Source organism: Staurois parvus, unplaced genomic scaffold (genome assembly GCF_062004578.1).
Source record: "Staurois parvus isolate SC_StPar_1 unplaced genomic scaffold, SC_StPar_1.0 ptg001095l, whole genome shotgun sequence".
Classification (NCBI taxonomy): domain Eukaryota; kingdom Metazoa; phylum Chordata; class Amphibia; order Anura; family Ranidae; genus Staurois; species Staurois parvus.
In genome coordinates this window covers 1,643,526-1,664,584 of record NW_028318891.1, presented here as the reverse complement: position 1 = coordinate 1,664,584, position 21,059 = coordinate 1,643,526, and the positions used below count along the sequence as shown (strand labels likewise).

General features: G+C 45.4%; 1 protein-coding gene across 5 annotated transcripts in view; it reads left to right on the top strand.

The window, feature by feature from the left end:
* The first annotated feature begins 8,062 nt into the window (after nt 1-8,062).
* CACUL1 (CDK2 associated cullin domain 1) overlaps nt 8,063-21,059 on the top strand; it is a 29,234-nt gene continuing 16,237 nt past the window's right edge. The window contains exons 1-6 of one of the 5 annotated variants that reach the window (XM_089658801.1): nt 8,068-8,298; nt 18,130-18,256; nt 18,396-18,498; nt 19,788-19,883; nt 20,031-20,133; nt 20,516-20,605. In XM_089658801.1, the coding sequence (XP_089514927.1) occupies nt 8,175-8,298; nt 18,130-18,256; nt 18,396-18,498; nt 19,788-19,883; nt 20,031-20,133; nt 20,516-20,605 (643 nt within the window). In that variant the 5' untranslated portion in view covers nt 8,068-8,174. Of the gene's footprint in view, nt 8,299-18,129; nt 18,257-18,395; nt 18,499-19,787; nt 19,884-20,030; nt 20,134-20,515; nt 20,606-21,059 lie in introns of all 5 variants that reach the window. The other 4 variants (XM_089658802.1, XR_016307683.1, XM_089658803.1 and 1 more) reach the window with 4 other exon arrangements.

Sequence of the window (21,059 nt, the reverse complement as noted above, 5' to 3'; positions counted from 1 at the left end):
TTACAGGCCATTTCCAGGGCTGTGATAGTTTAATTACTCAAATCATGCTGAAGTACACCTAAATTTGTATATCCTTTTTATATAATTTTTTTTTATTTTTACTGACATTTTGGGGTAAAAAGGTTTTCCTTTTTTTTTTTTTCTATAGGGAGTTCTCATCCACATGTGCTAGCAGGAGAAGGGCTTTATATATTATGTGGGAAAAGTGACATACACATTGTGATCACAAACACTCAGCGCACCTGGAGCACATGTGTTCATTTAACGACTTGGAAGGTTTTACCCCCTTCATGACTAGGGCATTTTTTTTTGTTATTCAGCACTTTAACTGGCTGAATAACAAAAAATTGGTCATACAGCACTGTACCCAAATGTATGTCATTTTTTTCACACAAATAGAGCTTTTTTTTTTTTTTTTGGTGGTATTTGATCGCCACTGGGTTTAATAAATGAAAAAAGGCTGAAAATGATGAAAAAAATATATAATTTTCTACTTTGTTATAAAACCTAATAAAAAAAACAAAATCAAATTTCTTCATAAATTTAGGCCAAAATATATTCTTCTACATGTTTTTGGTTAAAAAACAGTCTATATATTTGTATATTAATTTGTTTACATGTAAGTTATAGCATCTGCAAACTATGATGTGTATATACTGGAATTTACGCTCCTACAAAAGATCTGCTTTGCAGGGAGAAAAAAACTGCTAGATCACGGTCTGTGCATAGTCATGTGTATTTGTAAACACAGGACTCTTCTCTGGGATTGCCACAGCCAATCTGGTGGTAGGTATACAGCCAAAATTTCAGTCTTTATTCACCGTTTATATTGCAAAAGATAAAAAACCCAATGGTGATCAAATACCACCAAAAGAAAGCTTTGTTTGGGGGGAAAAAAAGATATAAATTTAATTTGGGTACAATGTTGCATGACCACACAATTGCCAGATAAAAGTAGCACAAGGCAGTGTGTGTGTATATATATATATATATATATATATATATATATATATATATATATATATATATATATATATATATATATATATATATATATATATATATATATATATATAATCTCTAACAAAAATGGCCTGGTCGTGAAAGGGGTAAAATCTTCTGTAGTAGTCTGTCACTGTCCAGTTATCTCTCATGAAACATTAACAAGTCCACGCCATCTTGGTACGTGCCATTATTTACATTTTTTTATCACTGTGACTTGAGGTACAGGGGAGTCACTCTGATTGGCGCTTTTCCTTTTGCCTGTGATATGCACTGTCAAGTGGTTGCGACTAAAACAAAGGACTTGTTTAAACACCTTGGGCCAAGCTGTTCACCTTCAAATCTGACAAGTTCCATATTTTACGTCAAATGAAACCCCAAGATCAGCTTTACCACCTAAGTACAGCTCTCATCAGGAATGCCCAACTACACCACCCTTCCCGCCCAGCTCCTTTCATAGAAGCCGTACTACAGCTTCTAGGATTGAAACAGGATCTATGCATGGAGGGGGTGGACCTTTCAATCCTCCATTCATAAATCCTCTTTCATTCAAAGAAGCTGTAGTATGGCTTCTATGAATGGAGAAGCTGGGTGGGAAAGGTGGACATAGTTCACACTCAGTATGAGAATCTGTTCCAGCTCCCCCAGTTCCGATGACCTCTACTACAGCAGAAGATTGCAGGGTGGGGGGTATAGAGGAAGATTTCACCCAACAGAAGAGGCATCAGCACAAGGGATACATCCCCACTAGATATATAATATAAACCTGTGCTCGGAAATTAAACCTCAAAACGATATAGCAGCTTGCACGTTAAATAGGCCAACAGTAACATTCATAAAACAATTGCAGTGCTAATTGGACATATAACTTGAAAATCCAAAAGCATTGATAATGATTTATGACAGATGACAACAAAGTCCGTGTAGGATTCCCATATATAGATAGGAACTGGTATATAGGAAAGCGAGTTCCAATCCAAAAAGAAGACCGGCACCTTCCACCCAAATTAATTGGCCTCTTACCACAAGGTCTGACCACCCAAAGGATCGGCCAGCATAAGCAGTGTGATATATCCAGCTGATACTGCAACCGGTCTTCAATAGAAATCACTTCTAGTAATCAAAGATACTTCTCCAAAAAAATTCTGAATAGCAAACTTCCCATCGGGCAACGAAACACCACATAAGGAGAATTGCCAGCTCATAGTGTAGTAAATTCATTAATCCAGATGATTTATTCAAATTGCACTTACATAGCAAGCATTAAAAGAGGATGGTATGTTTCAAACCAACAAGATGGCCACTATCCCAGAGCGCGATGGCGTCACACGGCGTGACTCCACTCTTTGATTGCTCTGGAAGTGATTTCTAATGAAGACCGATTGCAGTATCAGCTGGATATATCACACTGCTTATACATCCCCCACTGCCTGTAAGGTATGTACTGTTTGCAGATTTTTGTGCTCTTATTTTGGTTGCACTTAGGCTTTAACCAAGCCAATTCTAGATGGAGATCGGCCTTCCTTCCTGGTCTGCCTCTAGGGAGGAAGAGCTCTTTGTACTTTGTCTCTGCATGCACTTCATCTATTAGCAGTGGAAGGTGGCTGTGTTTTGTCCTGCTGTTCCTCCACCTTAATAAAGAAATGGCATCCACAGCCACCAGGCTGACCCTTCTGTAAAATGAAACCAGCACCAGAGGCAAATCAAGGTGAACATCCTCCCAAAAAAATCAAATGCTACAGGATGGCTGCTCTTAAACTCTTCTGCGCCCTTCTGGTTTAATTTCACTGACATTCTGTGACTTCATGGTTCAGTGCGACAAAATGCCAGACCTACTGGCCATTCAGCCAGTCTCATTGGTCACTGGATTGGAAGTGGGCAGGCTTAGGCATACAGTCCAACCCCAGTTTCAAGTGAAATTGGGTTTAAGGAATAAATCGGAAGTCTGCTAGATGATACTTTAACCACTTGCCCTCCAGAGAATTTACCCCCCTTCCTGGTAAGGCCATTTTTGCATTATGGCACTGTGTTACTTTAACTGACAATTGCACGGTCATGCAATGCTGCACCCAAATGAAATTTGTGTCCTTTTTTCCCACGAATTGAGCTTTCTTTCGGTGGTATTTGATCGCCTGTGCTTGTTTTTTTATAGCACAACAAATTAAAAAAAAAAAAGACCGACCATTTTGGGAAAAAAAAAAATATTTTTGACTTTTTGCTATTAAACATGTCCAGTAAAAAAAAATTATAAGGTCAAATTTATGCCAGAATGTATTCTGCTACATGTCTTTGCTAAAAGAAAATCCCAATATGTGCAAATTAATTTACATGAAAGTTATAGTGTTTACAAATGGCTTCCATCCCCAGTGACACCAGTACTGTGATCAGTGCTATAAAAAAAAAAAAAAAAAAGCACTGACACTACTAGTGGCAATGGGCAGGAAGGGGTTAACATGAGGGGCGATCAAAGGGTTAACTGTGCAGGGAGTGTTTACTTGGGGGTGTGTCTATGTGCTTCACTGTAAGCACACTGCTTTGGATAGCTGTGCTGTGCACAGCCATCCAGAGCAGTGAGCCCGAGCTGACAGGGAGGAGAACTGTTAGTAAACAAAACAGTCCTCCTCCCTGTTGGAGATGCTCGGTAATCACTGGCCGGGACCCGGTGATTGACGGCCGCAAATGGCGGAGCGGGTAGGGCGCATGTGTGCTGCTTGCGCACCCCCTACCCGGAAATGCAAAATCACGTATATATGTGATTTTGCACACCCATGCCGCCCTGTAGCAGTATTTCTACTATAGGGCGGTCGGGAAGCAATTAAAAGCTCCTACAGGACATCCATTAAGTTAACTGTGAATTATGGCCCTAGAATATTGCTCTCACTCCAATGTGTGCGGTGATATGTGACATATTGTACAATCAACATTTTCAAGTGTAAGTGCCCCTGACGTGCATTCACTTTTGCACATGTATGTATGTGGGGTCAAGGTTCTCTTTAATAAGATAGCAGGTATGTAAGAGACCATTACCAGGGGGTGCAAAAGCAATCCAGTGGCTGCAGAATCTTTTCCATCTGACAGTTGGTTTGTCAGATTTTAACAACCACTGCTACCATCACCCTGCTTCTACATCAGTGGCAGTAAGCGTTAAGCCCCGGTTCGCACTGTCACATCGCATGTGATTTGCACAGGAATCACACAGCATACCTGTGCAAATCACATGCGATTCTGTGCAGTGCAATTTGAGCCTATAATTTTTTTGGGATCAAATCGCAGGCACCTTTTTTTGCCGCACTGGAATTGGATCGCATAGGTGTTCATACCCATGTGTTCCGCTTTGGGCGACCTGCTTTGGGGTGTCTTTTACTTTTGACACTCGCTGCAGATCGCATGTACATTGTGCAATGTGGGAAACGCAGCAATTCTTGTGTGTTTCCCGCATCGCACTGGTGTGAACAAAACTTTAAAGGAATGGGGAATTCACTAAAACTGAAGCCATTGTGCACAGTGACCAATAAATGTCCAGCTTCAGCTTGTTCAGGTAAGCTATGACAATGAAAGCTAGCGGCTGGTAGGTTGCTATGCACAGGAGCTCCAGATTTTGTCTGCTCCAGTCTTAAAGGATGAGTTCACCTTTGGGAACATGTTACATGTTCCCAGCAACGCCTGCCTCCCCCCTCCCTCTGACAGATAGTATGGGGAGAGGTCTCCCTGTATTTGTCAAATTTAAAAACTGCACGGCCGTACAGGGCTCCGCCCACACGGCTGCGTCATTCATTCATGGACTTCCATGAATGAATGAACTGCAAGTCCTGACAGCCTTAGCTGCTGTGGGCTTGTTGTTTTCAATGAACTACCACGGAGCTGTGGGGTGCCATGGTAGTTCATTGAAGCTTCCCGTCAGAATGTCTGCTTGACTGTACATCTCGTACGGCAAGCAGATATTCTGACAGGTCTGCAGGAGACCTGCATGGCATCAGCGATCTACTGATCGCTGGTGCAATGCTTTCCAGGCTCCTGTAGACAAAAACAAAAAAATGCATTTTTTAAGCGCAAAAAAATGTGCCTTTATTATTTTTGTCTAAAAACCAGCTGACTTTTGGCCTGTGTGTACAGCTCCTCATCCCACAGAAGCTAGTCTTAAGACTGGCTTCTATCAAACAGGCATCTGATCAGTGCTGGCAGCCACTGGCTGTCAGTGCAAACTGGTGGGGGGGGGGGAGGCCCCCGTCAGAACACGATAGCACAGCAGGGGAGCTCACTAACATCGCTTGTGTTAGTACAGCAATCTGTCAGATTTTGTTCATTCAGCACAGTGGTCTCATAGTGTGAACCAGGCAATAGTAAAGTCCCATCATATTTTCTATGAGCAAATATTGTAGGTTTGTTGTAATGTTTTCTAGCTCTGTTCCTCTAATGCAGGGCTCTCCAAACTTACTAAACAAAGGGCCACTTTACTGTCCTTCTGACGTTAGGGGGGAGCCACACCATGGCCATCGGGAGTAGAAAATGTCCCTCAATGGCAGTAAACAATGCCCCATCTTTGGTGTCAGTGAGAGGAATTGTGCTCCAATAATAATATGACAGAGGATATGTGCCCCATTGTTGCTGTCATTGGGAGGATATGTGCCCCATCATTGGTGTCATTGATGGGAATTATGCCCCATCATTGGTGTCATTGATGTGAATTATGCCCCATCATTGGTGCCATTGATGGGAATTGTGCCCCATCGTTGGTGTCAGTGGATTAAAAGTGCCCGAGGGCCAGAAAATAGCAAGTAAAGGGCCGCATCTGGCCCCTGGGCACAGTGTCGAGACCACTGCTCTTAAGTTTTGTTGCAATGGATTTCAAGATCAGCCAACAGATGGAGCTTTGTGCTTGGCTTCCTTGCTTTAGTAGCTGTTGGATTATATGGTTTTTAGTGACTTAGCTGAGCAGTGTAGCAGTATAAGTGGCCCCCTCAGTATGTGTTGATGAACCAGCATCCGTACAAAGAAACATGAGGAAAAGGAGACTGCTCCTCGAAACACGTCAGCCTTAACAGGGTCCCCACAATTTGGAAGCTGAACCTATGTAGTGGTCGCCAGGTATTTGACACACTTTTGTTTCTACAGCGTTTGTGAGTATATTTTGTTCTGGATCAATAAAGCTAGGTAATGCACAAGGCTGGTGTGCCCCCTGGTTTCCTTTGATTTTACAGTTGGTTCCTGCAGGTTTCCCCCTAGAGGGCAGCAAGGCCAGTGCTAACATTTGATACATGGAAGATGTGTGACACTTGCATCATTGTACACCACACAGAGGACCGATGGATTTCTGCTACATAAAGAAACGCTTCCAACTCTGAACACATCGAAAATTTTTTTACTCCTTTATATCATAATGTATTTGACCTTTACTAGCCCAGCTATGCTAGAAGTGGGTCCTTTGAGCTCTGGCAGGGGAGACGGGTTGTAAATATAAATATATATATATCAGGGGCGGACTGACCATTTGGAAACTCGGGCACTGCCTGAGGTCAGTAGGGGGCCCCATGAGATGCCCCTGGTACCTTTTTCATAGGCTTTTTTTCAGTTTAGGCAAGGACACAGGGGCCCCATGAGTTGTCAGTCTGCCCCTGATATATATCTATATCTCTATCTGATGGATGAGAATTTCATGTAATTATTGGTATGGTAGAAAACAGGTATAGAATGCAAACTCCTTCAATCCAAATGAATATCCCGCAGCAACGCGGTTCTTTCTGGAGATTAGCATTGATTAGATCCCAGAACAGATGACAAAGCTCTCCAGAATACTTGGAAATAATACAATGAGAGTCCCCAGATCTTCTGTCATAACAAGTGCATGGACACGCCCCCCACGCAGCATGCATGTCCGATCTAGGGGCCTTCCATGCATGCAATGTATGCCGAATCCCAGATCCTTCCTTCCAGCATACTGGCTGGGCATCACAATCCTATAAACAGGGAGGGGATTTGGGGTCCAGGGGGATTTTGAGACTCCTATAGAGGGACAGAGGGGGGATCTAAGGGGGGAGGAAGTGGGGCTCCTACTGGGGGGCAGAGTAGAGATATTGGGTCCTGTTATGGGATGGAGGGGTTGGGTCTCCTAAAGAGGGATAGAGGCAGGATTTGCAGTTGTATGGGGGGGGGGGGTCTCCTATAGAGGGACAGAGGGTGCATTTGCAGTTGTATGGGGGGGTCTCCTATAGAGGGACAGAGGGAGGATTTGCAGTTGTATGGGGGGGGGGGGGGGTCTCTTATAGATGGACAGAGGGAGGATTTGCAGTTGTATGGGGGGGGGGTCTCCTATAGAGGGACAGAGGCAAGATTTGCAGTTGTATAGGGGGGGGGTCTCTTATAGAAGAACAGAGGGAGGATTTGCAGTTGTATGGGGGGGGGGGTGTCTCCTATAGAGGGTCAGAGGCAGGATTTGCAGTTGTATGGGGGGGGGTCTCCTATAGAGGGAGGATTTGCAGTTGTATGGGGGGGGGGGTCTCCTATAGAGGGAGGATATTGGGTCCTATGGGGGAAGGGCTTCTCTAGAGAGACGGGGGGGGGGGGCTCGTATAGAGGAACATGAGGGGTTGGTGCTCCTATAGAAATTGATTTAGCGTCTAAAGAGGGATAGAGGGAGGGGGGGTGTTGGGGCTCCTACAGAGAGTGAGGAGGTATTTGGGGACCTATTGTTGGGAGGGGGGCTTAGGGTTCCTACAGGGTGGGTGGAGGGGGGGGGAGGTATACGAAGTCCTCTGGGGGTTTGAGGCTCCCATAGTGGAACAGGGAGGGGTAGGTTGATTTAGGGACCTGAAGGATAGAAAGAAGAGGGGGTTGGGGCTCCTGCGGAGGGAAGAGAAGGGGGCGGGGAATTGGGTCGGGCTTCTATAAAGGAACGGACAGCCACGAGCTCAGCGTTCGAATTATTCATCTCTCTTCTCACCATACGACCCCGCCCCTCAGCCACTCCCCCTACAGATGGGGAAGGACCTGCGGAGCGTCCCGAGAGCAGTCCGGCGGAGCATCGCGAGAGCAGTCTGGGGACGCGCACGCAGGCGGAGCTGTGAACGCGGCTGGACTGCCTCCTTTACTCCCAACCTGCGGAAGTGTCGTCGGAGGCGGTGCCGGGGGGTCAGGTGACCGGAAGTAGCGGGTGATGGTGTCTCTGTGGCCGGTAGATGGAGGAGGAGACGATGGAAGAAGATCCCAACCACAATCACTGGCCGATCCGACCCCGATCACCGACCAACCCTGACTACCTGAGGAAGCCGATCTCCATCAATCCCGGGACCAACAAATTCTGTGAGTGCGTCACCCCACCCACCCATATATACCCCCACCCTATCCACAGGCCCCTCCCATTTCGGTCCCCGCCCTCTACTCTGTATACCCCAAACATCACGTACCGCACCCACCTATCTGCTGCCTGACCAACAAACTCTGAGTGTGCCTGGCCCCTCCCCCAAACACATAAATTTCTTAATATGCCACACCCCTACCTCTGTACACCCTACACATACCCCTCCCCCATATATTGCACCCCAACCCAATCTACACCCCTCATATTCCCCCTATACACCCCTTCCCCACCCGTATACCCCCCTATACACCCCTCCCTCTCTGTCTGGGACCACACCCCCTATGAGTGGGGCTGTGCCTCCACCACCACACCCCTCCCCATCTGCCCCTCCACATAGGGACTGGTCAGCAATGGTGAGGGTTGGTGGGGTCATTGGTGGTGGGGAATAGGCAGGGGAAGGATTGGTTAGGGTACGCCTAAAAAAATAAATAAACCTATAAAAATGTACAGCAGAACTAAACCCATCAATATAAATTTCAAAAAAAGTGTGCTGTCATGGCGGCACCAATAACTGTCCCAGGTGCTTGTGCTCTCAACAGATCTGTCAAACCATCAATGGCTGGTGTCATAACTGATCACATGTGCATCACTATGGCAACCGCAGATCAAACAGCGGCTGAGATAGCGGCTTCCTTGGCTGAAAAGGGTAGGAGGGTTTAGTTCCCCTTTAATGTGAATAAATCCCCAGGACCGGAGGGCTTACACCTCAGAGTTCTCAGGGAATGTAGTCCTGTTGTATCCAGACCATTATCCAAATCTTTACCCACATGTCGCCCACTCACATTACATTTTCGGCCGGCGGGCGGCACAGCCATTCTAGGCAACCTATTGGTACATCACCTGGCGCATGCGCTCTAGAGGGCTGTGACCTCTGTGTCCACCAGCGAGTATCCCTGATCACCGCCACATCAGTCATATGATGACACCTTACTGCACTGGTGACAGTATGGGAAAAAAAAAATGTTTTCTGACAGACTCCATGGCAACATACGTATGGGTTAGTCCCACCCTCTCCTATAGGACCCCACTCCCATAAATCTTTGCTCCTCACCAGGGGCCATGTTCTTTTTTTTTTTTTTTTTCTCTCCTATGGAGTTAATGCAAGTCTTACCTGGTTCCCACATATGGTCCACCACCAAGCCCTAGTTAGCCTCTCCAGGAGATGAAAGGTGACGCGCTGCTTGTTAGTTCCATGGGTCCCCAGCTGAAGGCAGGGTATTGGATGCGCGGATGGATGCTATGCTGAGATTGGCAGAGCAGGCGTCCCCTTATCAATTCCAGCGTTCCTCAGCTAATAGCGGTGTGGAAATGGGCGAGTCGGTGCCTGGAAGAGCTCAGGTCTGCCAATGGTGGGAGAGTGGCAACTTGGGCTGGATAGTCTGCTAACAGCGGGTGGCCATGTAGCTCCCCGAATGGACGAGGCGGTCTCCAAGGCAGACGGCCGTGGTTGTGCGGGGTTGGTAAGTTGCGCTCTGTGCCCTTTGGGTTTTATTGTTGCTCCTTATTTCTTTTTCCATCTTTCCCTGGTGCTTGTTGGTGTTCGAATTATTCTAACACCAACAAGCGACTGGCTCCTGTCTATAGATCTGAAGGGTGCCTACTTTCATGTGCCCATCGGAAGAGATTTTCAGAGATTCCTCCAGTTTGCTGTGAACTATCGGCATCTCAAGTTCGTGTGTCTCCCCTTTTGAGCTTTCGACGTTGCCTTGTGTGTTTTCAAAAGTCTTGTTGGAGGTTGTGGCCCTGATTAGAACCAGAGGCATTTGCCTGCACCACTACCTAGCCGACCTGCTCCTACTATCTCAGGACAGACAACAGCTACTACAGCACAGGGCCCAGGTCATCTCTACCCTTCTCGAGTTCGGGTGGTTGCTGAATATGGAAAAGAGCCAGTTGGAGCCCACGCAATCTCTAATATTCCTCTGGACTCATTTCGACATGATCAGCCCCACCATCTCCCTGCCCAAGGAGAAGATTCCGGTGATCTGGAGCTGAAAACTACCTGCCCTGTCTTCTCTCACACCTTCAGGCCCTCCAATGCCTAAAGATCATTGGCACCATGGTGTCAACAGCGCGATGAAGTGGGCACAGTGGTGAATGCGACCTTTCCAGAAGGGCTTTCTTCAATTCTGGAATCCAGGCAGCATGGGCCAGGTCATTTACATATCTCCCTCCATGAAGGAGAGCCTTCCTTGGTGGCTGCAGCTGAAGAACCTGCTCAACTGCCATTCGAATGCCCCCATCCCTTGGGTCACAATCACTACAGATGCCAGCAACTCCGGATGGGGTGCTCTCTGCCAGTCAGAGATAGCTCAGGGCAGATGGAGCTTTCCCTCCCACAGGTTGGGGTCGAACGTCCTGGAATTACGAGCAGTGCTCTGTGCCCTACAGGCCTTCCAGCACCTTACACAGGGGAAATCTGTCCTCCTGAGGTCTGCCAATATGATGGCAGTGTCCTACATAAGGAGACAAGGTGGGACTCACAGCCTGTCCCTCTTGTGAGAGGTAGAGCCAGTCATGGCTTGGGCTCAGAGAAACCTGTGCAACATATCGGCAGTATACGTCCCCGGAGTCTAGAACTCGCAAGCAGACTTCCAGTCCAGGATTCAATTGGACAACGAGTGGTCTCTCAACACAGGTGTTTTCAAGTGGATACTGATCCTCGGGATCAGTCCGAAAGTCGACCTGTTTGCCTCTGCGTGCAACAGCAAACTGAGGATGTACTACACCAGCAATTGCAGTCCCCAGGCCTTCAGGGTAGATGCTCTGACGGATCAGTGGAGGTTTTGCATGGCTTATGCATTTCCCCTGGCCCCTGTCATCTTCAGGTTCCTTAGGAGGGTCAGAGCAGAATCGGTGGAGGTAGTGGCTGTAATTCCATACTGGCCAAACAGACCATGCTTTCCCTTACTAATGCAGCTCAGCTTTCGAGATCCGGTTCCTCTCCCTCTCAAGCCAGACCTGCTGTCGCAGAGGGCCATTCTTCACCCTTGCCCAGCCCAGCTTCATCTAATGGTATAGTTTTTTAGATGGGGAGGTTGGAGGCCTTAGCCTGTCCTGCTGAAGTCATCCCTACCCTGATGAATGCCAGAAGACAAAGTACCAACAGGGTCTATGGAAGAGTCGGGTCTAAGTTTGTGGACTATATCTCGACCATGGGTGGATCCTTTAGTAATCCGAGGGTTCAGGATGTCCTGGAATTTCTGCAGTCAGGCCTGGACCTGCCACTGTTGGTCCGCATCCTCATTGTTCAAGTGTCAGCCATCTCGGCCTTCACTGGAGTATCATGAGCCTATCACTCGATGGGTTGGCAATTCTTCAAAGGGGCGTATGATTGATGCCCCAGAGGAAACCGAGGTTCCAAAAATGGGACCTTCCGCTTGTCGTCGACTTTTTCCAGAATCAGCTGGGCTTCCCATCGTGAGGGAGCTCTCCATCAAGGCGGCCTTTCTGGTGTTTATTTCATTGGCCAAAAGAGTCTCTGAAATCAGGAACCTTGGCTGTAAAGAACAGTTTTTGACATTTTTCGTGGATCGAGTGGTCCTCATCCCTATGCTAGGGTTCTAATCCTAAAGTGACCTCGGTCTTCCACGAGAACCAAGAGATTGTCCTGCCAACATTTAGAGGCTCGGGAGTCTGATGCTCACTCTCTGGATGTAGGTGAGACTTTATGGCTATACTTGCAGGTCACAGCATCCTTCCATAGGTCGGACCGTCTATTTAAACTTTTCCATGGGAAGAGTAAAGGAGGCCAGGCGTCTACCAGGTCAATCGCTGCCTGGATCGTCCAGGCCATCTAAATGGCCTACAGAGCTAAAGGCTTGGCGCCTCTCATCCAGAAGTGTGGCTACATCCTGGGCGGCTTCCTGGCATATCTCCCCTGAGATGATCTGCAGAGCGGCCTCATGGCCCTCAATCAATGCTTTTATGGCTCATTATTGTGTAGAGCCTGCCTCCTTATCCTCTGTTAATTTTGGTTTGAAAGTCCTGTCGGTTGACCGGGCAGATTAAAGTCTTTGAGTAACTGTCCACCAGTGTGTGTATGGCTAGTTATTTCCCATACATATGCTGCCACGGAGTCTGTCAGGAAAATGGATTTATGGGAGTGGGGTCCTAGAGGAGAGGACGGGACTAACCCCATAGAGTCCATCAGAAAAGGAAAATTATGGTTAGTATTTGATAGGGCATTTTCCATTTCTTCATTTTCCCAAAAAAGTGACAAGTTACAACTTCAAAAAAAATCGCCATGCCTCTTATTAATAGCTTGTATTGTTCACTTTTCAAAAAGGGGGTATGTGTACTGTCCTTGCATTTTAGGGCCTCAAGAAATGAGATGAGTTGTCAGTACATCAGGATCAATCAAGTTTCAAATATATACAGTATAACCACTCGAAGACCAGGCCTTTTCTGACACTGTTTTCATGTAACAATCCATATTTTTTGCTAGAACATCTTATAACCCCCCCCCCCAACATGCTTGCTTTTTTTTTTTTTTTTTTTCTTTTTTAAAACAGAGGCCCTAGAGAATAAATTGGTGGGTTTGCAGTTTTTTATGTCACACAGTATTTGCGCAGTGCTTTTTCAAACTGTTTTTTTTTTTTTAAAAAATGTTACTTTTTTAAAATTTTAATGCAAAAAAAAAACAATACATAACCCAGCTTTTCAGTGATTATAAAAGATGTTATGCCGAGTGAATGGATTCCAAACATGTCATGCTTTAAAATTGCGCACACCAATACAGCAACGACAAATGACGTAAATTTTACTATCCATAGGCGATGCTTTAAAATCCTTTACAAGTTACCACTTTAGATTTACAGAGGAGGTGTGGTGCTTGAATTTCTATTCATGATCTGGCGTTTGCGGCAATACCTCACATGTGTGGGGCGGTTGCAGTTTGTGTGTGAGTAGGACTGACATGTGCGTTCGCCTTTGTGTGCGGGGACGGGGACGCTTTTTATTATTATTTAATCATTTATTTTTTCACTGTCACTTACTTACGAAAATACTTTTATTGCTGGCAGAGGGAATGTAGACATCCCTTGTAACTGCAATAGGCAGTGACAGGTACTCCTTATGGAGACACCTTTTATAAGACCACAAATCTCTCCTCCTGCACTTTAAAGCATTTGATCACACCATGATGATGTCATGTGGGCCTGATGATGTCATGTGGCCCTGACATGTTTTTGGCACGTGATCAGTGACTTCATTATAGGTCCTCGTCGTCATGCCTGGAAGTGTGAGTTTGGCCACCTTGGACAATACTCCAGGGATATGCATTGTTCCTGACAAATAAGGTGAATTTCACAATAGATTGGAGGTATTTATTGTAATTTTATTTATTTTTGTGCATTTATTTGTATATATAATGTTGTGTTGGATGTCACACACATTTATTGCATTATATATTTTGCATAGTTTTATTTAGTGGTACCTACACTAGCAGTTGTGCTGCACTTTTTGATATCGATGTCTTTTGGTGTCTGAATGCATGACAGTGATTAGCTGCAACACAAAAATAAGTTTTTGCTTTGTTTTTTTTTTTTAATTAATTTGGGTTAGTGCAGAGGTTTTCTTTTCATTAGTTCGCTAACCCAAAAGTGATGGAAGGTCATTGCTTTTAGGTTACTATCACAGAGTGAAAAAAGTCCATCTGGTCTTTGTTCGGCTCTCTGATCAGCCGGTGGAAGCACCAGTTTATTGATTTGGACTCCTGGTGGGATGGGAGATCCCAGTAAAGCTGTGGGGGTGGGGGGGGGGCATCCCCTCTTACTGCTTGTAAGTTAGTTAGCCACTAGGATTGCTTTTACAAGAGAGCCGACCGTCAGCTCTGAAAAACGGCACTAGGTTGATGCCTGCAGTTGCAGCCAACATCCCAGTATAACAACCTGTAGTCCAGTGATGTACCAGGTACATGACTTGTCAGTAAGTGGACACTATAGTTTTGTAGATAAGTATAACTTTCGCACACACTAATATACACTGATTTGGGTTATTTTTACCAAAGAAATGTAGCAGAATACATTTTGGCCTAAATTTATTTAGATTGTTTTGCAAAATTTTATTACAGAAATGAAGAAAGTGTGTGTAATAAATATATATACAGTCAGGTCCATAAATATTGGGACATCAACACAATTCTAACATTTTTGGCTCTATACACCACCACAATGGATTTGAAATGAAACAAACAAGATGTGCTTTAACTGCAGACTGTCAGCTTTAATTTGACGGTATTTACATCCAAATTAGGTGAACGGTGTAGGAATTACAACAGTTTGCATATGTGCCTCTCACTTTTTAAGGGACCAAAAGTAATGGGACAAATGGCTTCTCAGCTGTTCCATGGCCAGGAGTGTGTTATTCCTTCATTATCCCAATTACAATGAGCAGATAAAAGGTCCAGAGTTCATTTCAAGTGTGCTATTTGCATTTGGAATCTGTTGCTGTCAACTCTCAAGATGAGATCCAAAGAGCTGTCACTATCAGTGAAGCAAGCCATCATTAGGCTGAAAAAACAAAACAAACCCATCAGAGAGATAGCAAAAACATTAGGCGTGGCCAAAACAACTGTTTGGAACATTCTTAAAAAGAAGGAACGCACCGGTGAGCTCAGCAACACCAAAAAACCTGGAAGACCACGGAAAACAACTGTGGTGGATCACCGAAGAATTCTTTCCCTGGTGAAGAAAACACCCTTCACAACAGTTGGCCAGATCAAGAACACTCTCCAGGAGGTAGGTGTATATGTGTCAAAGTCAACAATCAAGAGAGGACTTCACCAGAGTGAATACAGAGGGTTCACCACAAGATGGAAACCATTGGTGAGCCTCAAAAACAGGAAGGCCAGATTAGAGTTTGCCAAACGACATGTAAAAAAGCCTTCACAGTTCTGGAACAACATCCTATGGACAGATGAGACCGAGATCAACTTGTACCAGAGTGATGGGAAGAGAAGAGTATGGAGAAGGAAAGGAACTGCTCATGATCCTAAGCATACCACCTCATCAGTGAAGCATGGTGGTGGTAGTGTCATGGCGTGGGCATGTATGGCTGCCAATGGGACTGGTTCTCTTGTATTTATTGATGATGTGACTGCTGACAAAAGCAGCAGGATGAATTCTGAAGTGTTTCGGGCAATATTATTTACTCGTATTCAGCCAAATGCTTCACAAATCATTGGACGCCGCTTCACAGTGCAGATGGACAATGACCCAAAGCAGACTGCAAAAGCAACCAAAGAGTTTTTTAAGGGAAAGAAGTGGAATGTTATGCAATGGCCAAGTCAGTCACCTGACCTGAATCCGATTGAGCATGCATTTCACTTGCTGAAGACAAAACTGAAGGGAAAATGCCCCAAGAACAAGCAGGGACTGAAGACAGTTGCAGTAGAGGCCTGGCAGAGCATCACCAGGGATGAAACCCAGCGTCTGGTGATGTCTATGCGTTCCACACTTCAGGCTGTAATTGACTGCAAAGGATTTGCAACCAAGTATTAAAAAGTGAAAGTTTGATTTATGATTATTATTCTGTCCCATTACTTTTGGTCCATTGTCAAGTGGGAGGCACATATGCAAAGTGTTGTAATTCCTACACTGTTCACCTGATTTGGATGTAAATACCCTCAAATTAAAGCTGACAGTCTGCAGTTAAAGCACATCTTGTTTGTTTCATTTCAAATCCATTGTGGTGGTGTATAGAGCCAAAAATGTTAGAATTGTGTCGATGTCCCAATATTTATGGACCTGACTGTATGTATGTATATATATATATGTGTATGTATGTATGTATGTATGTATATATATATATATATATATATATATATATATATACACACACATATATATACATACCTCCACTTCTTCAGGGAAGCCTACCCCACCTACACCTAAGAACTGTACTTGAATCACCTCCACCAGATCATCCCCCACAGCTATCACCTTTTGTATCACCTCCCCCTTCCTTTAGATTGTAAGCTCCATGAGCCGGGCCCTCCTATTCCTTCTGTACTGAAATGTATTGTAATTGTACTGTCTCCCTTATATTGTAAAGCGCTGCGCAAACTGTTGGTGCTATAAAAATCCTGTATAATAATAATATAAATATGCACAGCTGCCGCCCTGTAGCAGTATTTCTGCTATGGGGCAGCACTAAAGCGGTTAATAAGAGACACGAGAGCTAAAACTGTAATTCTACCACTATACAAATCTCTGGTTTGGCTTTGAGTATGCTGTCCAGTTTTGGTCACTGGTCCTAAGGAAGGATGAGCTGGCACTGGAGAGAGTGCAGAAAAGGGCAACAAAACTAATAAGCGGACTGGAGGACCTCTGTTATGAGAAACAACTACAAACATTAACCACTTCAGTACCAGGCCCAGAGCAATTTTCAGCGCTCTCGCACTTTGACAATTGTGCTGTCATGCAACACTGTACCCATATGAAATTGGTATTTTTTTTCATACAAATAGAGCTTTCTTTTGGTGGTATCTAGTCTCCACTGGGGTTTTTTCTGCTAAAAAAACCCCTGAAAAAAACGTTTTTTTTAAGTTTGTGTTATAAAAGATTGCAAATAAGTATTTTGTATTTTTTTTTTTTCTTCACTGATGGGCACTGCTGACCTGCTGTACTGACGGACACTGTTGACCTGCATTGATGGGCACTGATGGAGCTGCACTGATAATTTGTGCCCTGATGATCAGTGTACACCATGTACTGGCCAGTTAGTCGGCTCTCCTTTCCTCACACAGAGACAGCATGTGGGGAAAGGAAATGTTGATAACTGACAAGTCTGTTTACATGTGACCAGCTGTGATTGGCTCTTTACCACAATCTGTGATCAGCTGTGTCAAAAGGACACATCAGTGGTCACAGAGCTCATCCAGTTGCTCACTCCTGGGGGCGTGCGGGAGGCGCGCATGTGGGAGGACGTCCATGGAGATCCGCACTGTAGCCATCTTTCGTCTATAGCGCAGTTGGCAACTGGTTAAACTTATTTTCCCTGGAAAGCAGGCATTTTAGAGGGGATATGATCTCAGAATACATATCTTTAAATGGTGAATGTAGCATTAGGAGAACATGTTTTAATTTCTAAAGACACGCAGCCACAATGAAGTTAGACAAGAAGTGGTTCAATCTTAAGCCGCGTAGGGGGTTCTTTACTGTTAGAGCTGTAAGAATGTGAAACTCTCACAGTTGGTGGTGTCAGCGGGCAGTGTAGATCTAAAAAGTTTTGTTTTTTTGTTTCTTAACGAGCACATTGTACAATGATGTGAAAAATTGAATTGACATAAAAATACACACGTTAAACTGGAAAGACTAGTGACTTCAGCCTTATCAATGAGGTAACTATAGGTAGATTGGTGGTGAGAAGATGGGGGAGGGGGCTCAGTGATGGTGAGTAGGCAGTGAAATGATTGGTTGGGGTACATTGGTGGTAAGAAGATGGAGGGGGTCAGTGGTGGTGATAGGTAGACAGGGGATGGGTTGGTTGGGGTACATTGGTAGTAAAAAGATGGGGGAGGGGGTCATTGGTGGTGATAGGTAGACAGGGGAAGGGGTGGTTGGGGTACGTAGGTGGTAAGAAGATGGGGGAGGGAGTCAGTGATGGTGATAGGTAGGTGAGGGATTGGTTGAGGTACAGTGGTGGTGAGAAGGTGGGGGAGGGGAGGGGGGGGGGGGCAGTGATGGCATTGAAAAGACAAGGGAGGGGACAGTCTAGGAAGATTGGGTGGAATTGAACTGATTGGTTCTCTCCCCTCTTCCCTCCTCCAGTGATGAATGTGATCACAGTAGAGGACTATAAGCGCTTGTACTGGCCCAAGCTGGAGAGCGCCATCGAACAACTGCTCACACAAACCGCCGGTGACTATATTCCGATATCGTATGAGCAGATCTACAGGTGTGTATCTGGATTGTTCATCATTTATAATATCGTCTGTCATACTGGAATACTTGAGATTGTCTGTGTTGTCACATCCCGTTATCCTAACATCAGATTTGTTGTTCTGTGACATTGACATCATTCTTCTCTCCTGCAGTTGTGTCTACAAATGTGTGTGTCAGCAGCACTCCGAGCAGATGTACAGTGACCTCCTGTGTAAAATCACCCAGCACCTGCATCGGGTCTCCCAGGATCTGCAGGTACTCTGCCCCTATACCCAGCACCCTCATTATGACACTCTCCTCCCTCCCATATCCAACACTCCGTCACCAGTGTGACAATCTACCGTACCGAATACCACCACTCCACTATACCACACACTGCATTCACATTATGACATCCTTTCCCCTCTAATGCTCAACACCTTGTCCTCATATTTCACCCCTTCACTTTGACACCCCGGCCCCTCCCCCATAACCAATACATGCCATACCCGACACTGCCCACTTCATGACACCCCACCTACTATCTTTCCCAGCACTCCATCTTCCTCATATCAACCCTACCTACCCAACACTTGCCGTTTCATGCCACCCACCTACTACTTGTCCAATACTTTGCCTAACTCCTGAAACCACACCTACCCAACATTCCACCTAACTCATGACACCCCACCTACAACCTGCCCAACACTTCACCTTCTTGATATCACCCCATGTTCATGTTGCCCTGTTCATCTCATAACACTGCACCTACCAAACAACCCACCTACTTCATGACACCCCATGTACCCAACTCTTTTCCACCCCTTTAAACACCATTTACTACATACCCACCTACCCAACACTCCACTTACCTCATGTCAATCCACCTATACAACATTCCACCAAACCAACACTTTACCTACCTCATGTCGCTCCACATACTACCTGTCAAACATGACAAATTACCTATCCAAAGCTTCCTTCACCTCATGAAACCCCATGTACCCAACATTCCACCTACCTCATGACATGCCACCTACCTCCTCCCCAACACCTAATTTTCCTCTTGTCAACCCAACTCACCTCCACCTCATTTACTACATACCCAACACTCCCCCATCCACTTTCCCAACACACTCTACCTACCTTATGTCACTCCACCTTCTGCCTGTCAAATACTCCACCTATCTCGCAATGCTTTACCTGCCCAACCCATTTACTACCTACCCACATCTCCCCCATCCACTCTCCCAACTCTCTGCCTAGCTGGTGTCAATCCCCCATACTCACCTACCAATTAACCAACACCCTGCTCATGGCACCCCACTTACAATTTACCCACTTGCCCACTTACCTTATCACACCCCATCCACACAAGGATCCTACCTTTCATCACAGCAGAGAATGGTGAAATCTGATTGCCAGTCTGTTTTTGATGGCTAAAAATGGCAGACTTTTCCTCCTTTGGCACAGTGGAGTCCAGCATTCAATCAGATTATTGCAGTAAGATATTGGATGGTTTCTGATTGGTTGCTGGTTGACATTATTCCATGTTGATGTTCCAGGCGAGTTCTCCAGAGCAATATATAGAGAAGTTTAATGTGGCCCTGGGCCAGTATATGGGGGCTCTACACAGCATCGTCCCTCTCTTCATCTATATGGTGAGCATTTTTCTCTGGTTTCTGCTATCATGATGGTGAAATCAAACTTAGGGTGATGTTCCCTGTATATGGGATGTGCGACTTGGGTACTGGGAGGAGTTAGGAATCTGTCCCTTCTGTGGGTTCAGTCTTCTGTTTGTGTTTCAGAATAAGTTTTATATAGAAACTAAACTTAACCGGGACCTGAAGGATGATCTGATCCAACTCTTCACCCGCCATGTGGCAGAGAAGCATATCTACAACCTGATGCGTAAGTAGGCCAAGAATTTTACCACCCCACCCTGTCATGTGATGACATTGCCCCCATTCATCTTCCATGCCCCTGGTGTTAGTGGTGTTTACCGTACGTTGTACATCCAGAGGACCACCAGGTCTGCTGTGTCTGACAGGTTTAAAAAATTTGCAGGAGGAGCAAGAGCTTCCTCAAACTACTAAATGCCAAAAAGATTTGAATGTCTATTCAGCGCAGGTTTGAATGTACTTTTACAGTCACATTATATATATGCAATATATTTTGGGAACTCCCATCTCGCCATATGCCTCAACTGGTGAACACCAAGCTCAGCTCAGGCCAGCCAGCTATAAGATGACCCATCTTCTCTTCTGTAACCTGTTTGTGTCTCTTTCTGCAGCATTACTGATAGAAGCCCAGTCTACACCGTTCCAGATCACCCCCTCCACCATGGCCAGCATCATAAAGGGTCTCTATACACTAAGGCCTGGTGAGTACCCTCCGATTTGTGGATGTATGACTGTATAGATACTATAAGACCTTAATACTGACCAGTGGTTGTCAACTTATAAGGTGTAGGGGCTTCAGATGTCTCCAAAGGGTTGCATATAATACATTTTATATGTAGTGCTATAAAGACTCCTCATAGACTGTAAACTAGAGGTGAGCTTGAACATGTTTGGATCCTTGTCTAAATCTGCTTGAGCGAGCCAACCAAGAAGCTTTCACTGTACTGGGCCAGTCACAAGTGGCCGAAGCATTCCCCACCCTGTAGCTGCTTGTATGCACACCCACTGTATATGTGCGGCTGCGGAGAATGCCCTGCTTGCAGGTAATTGGCCTAGTTCAGGCCCTAGCTGGTTGGCTTAGTTGGGTTGGGACCAATATCTTACCATGCCTGAGCCCTTCACTACTGGAGACTTACTAGAAGGAATGGTCAGAGA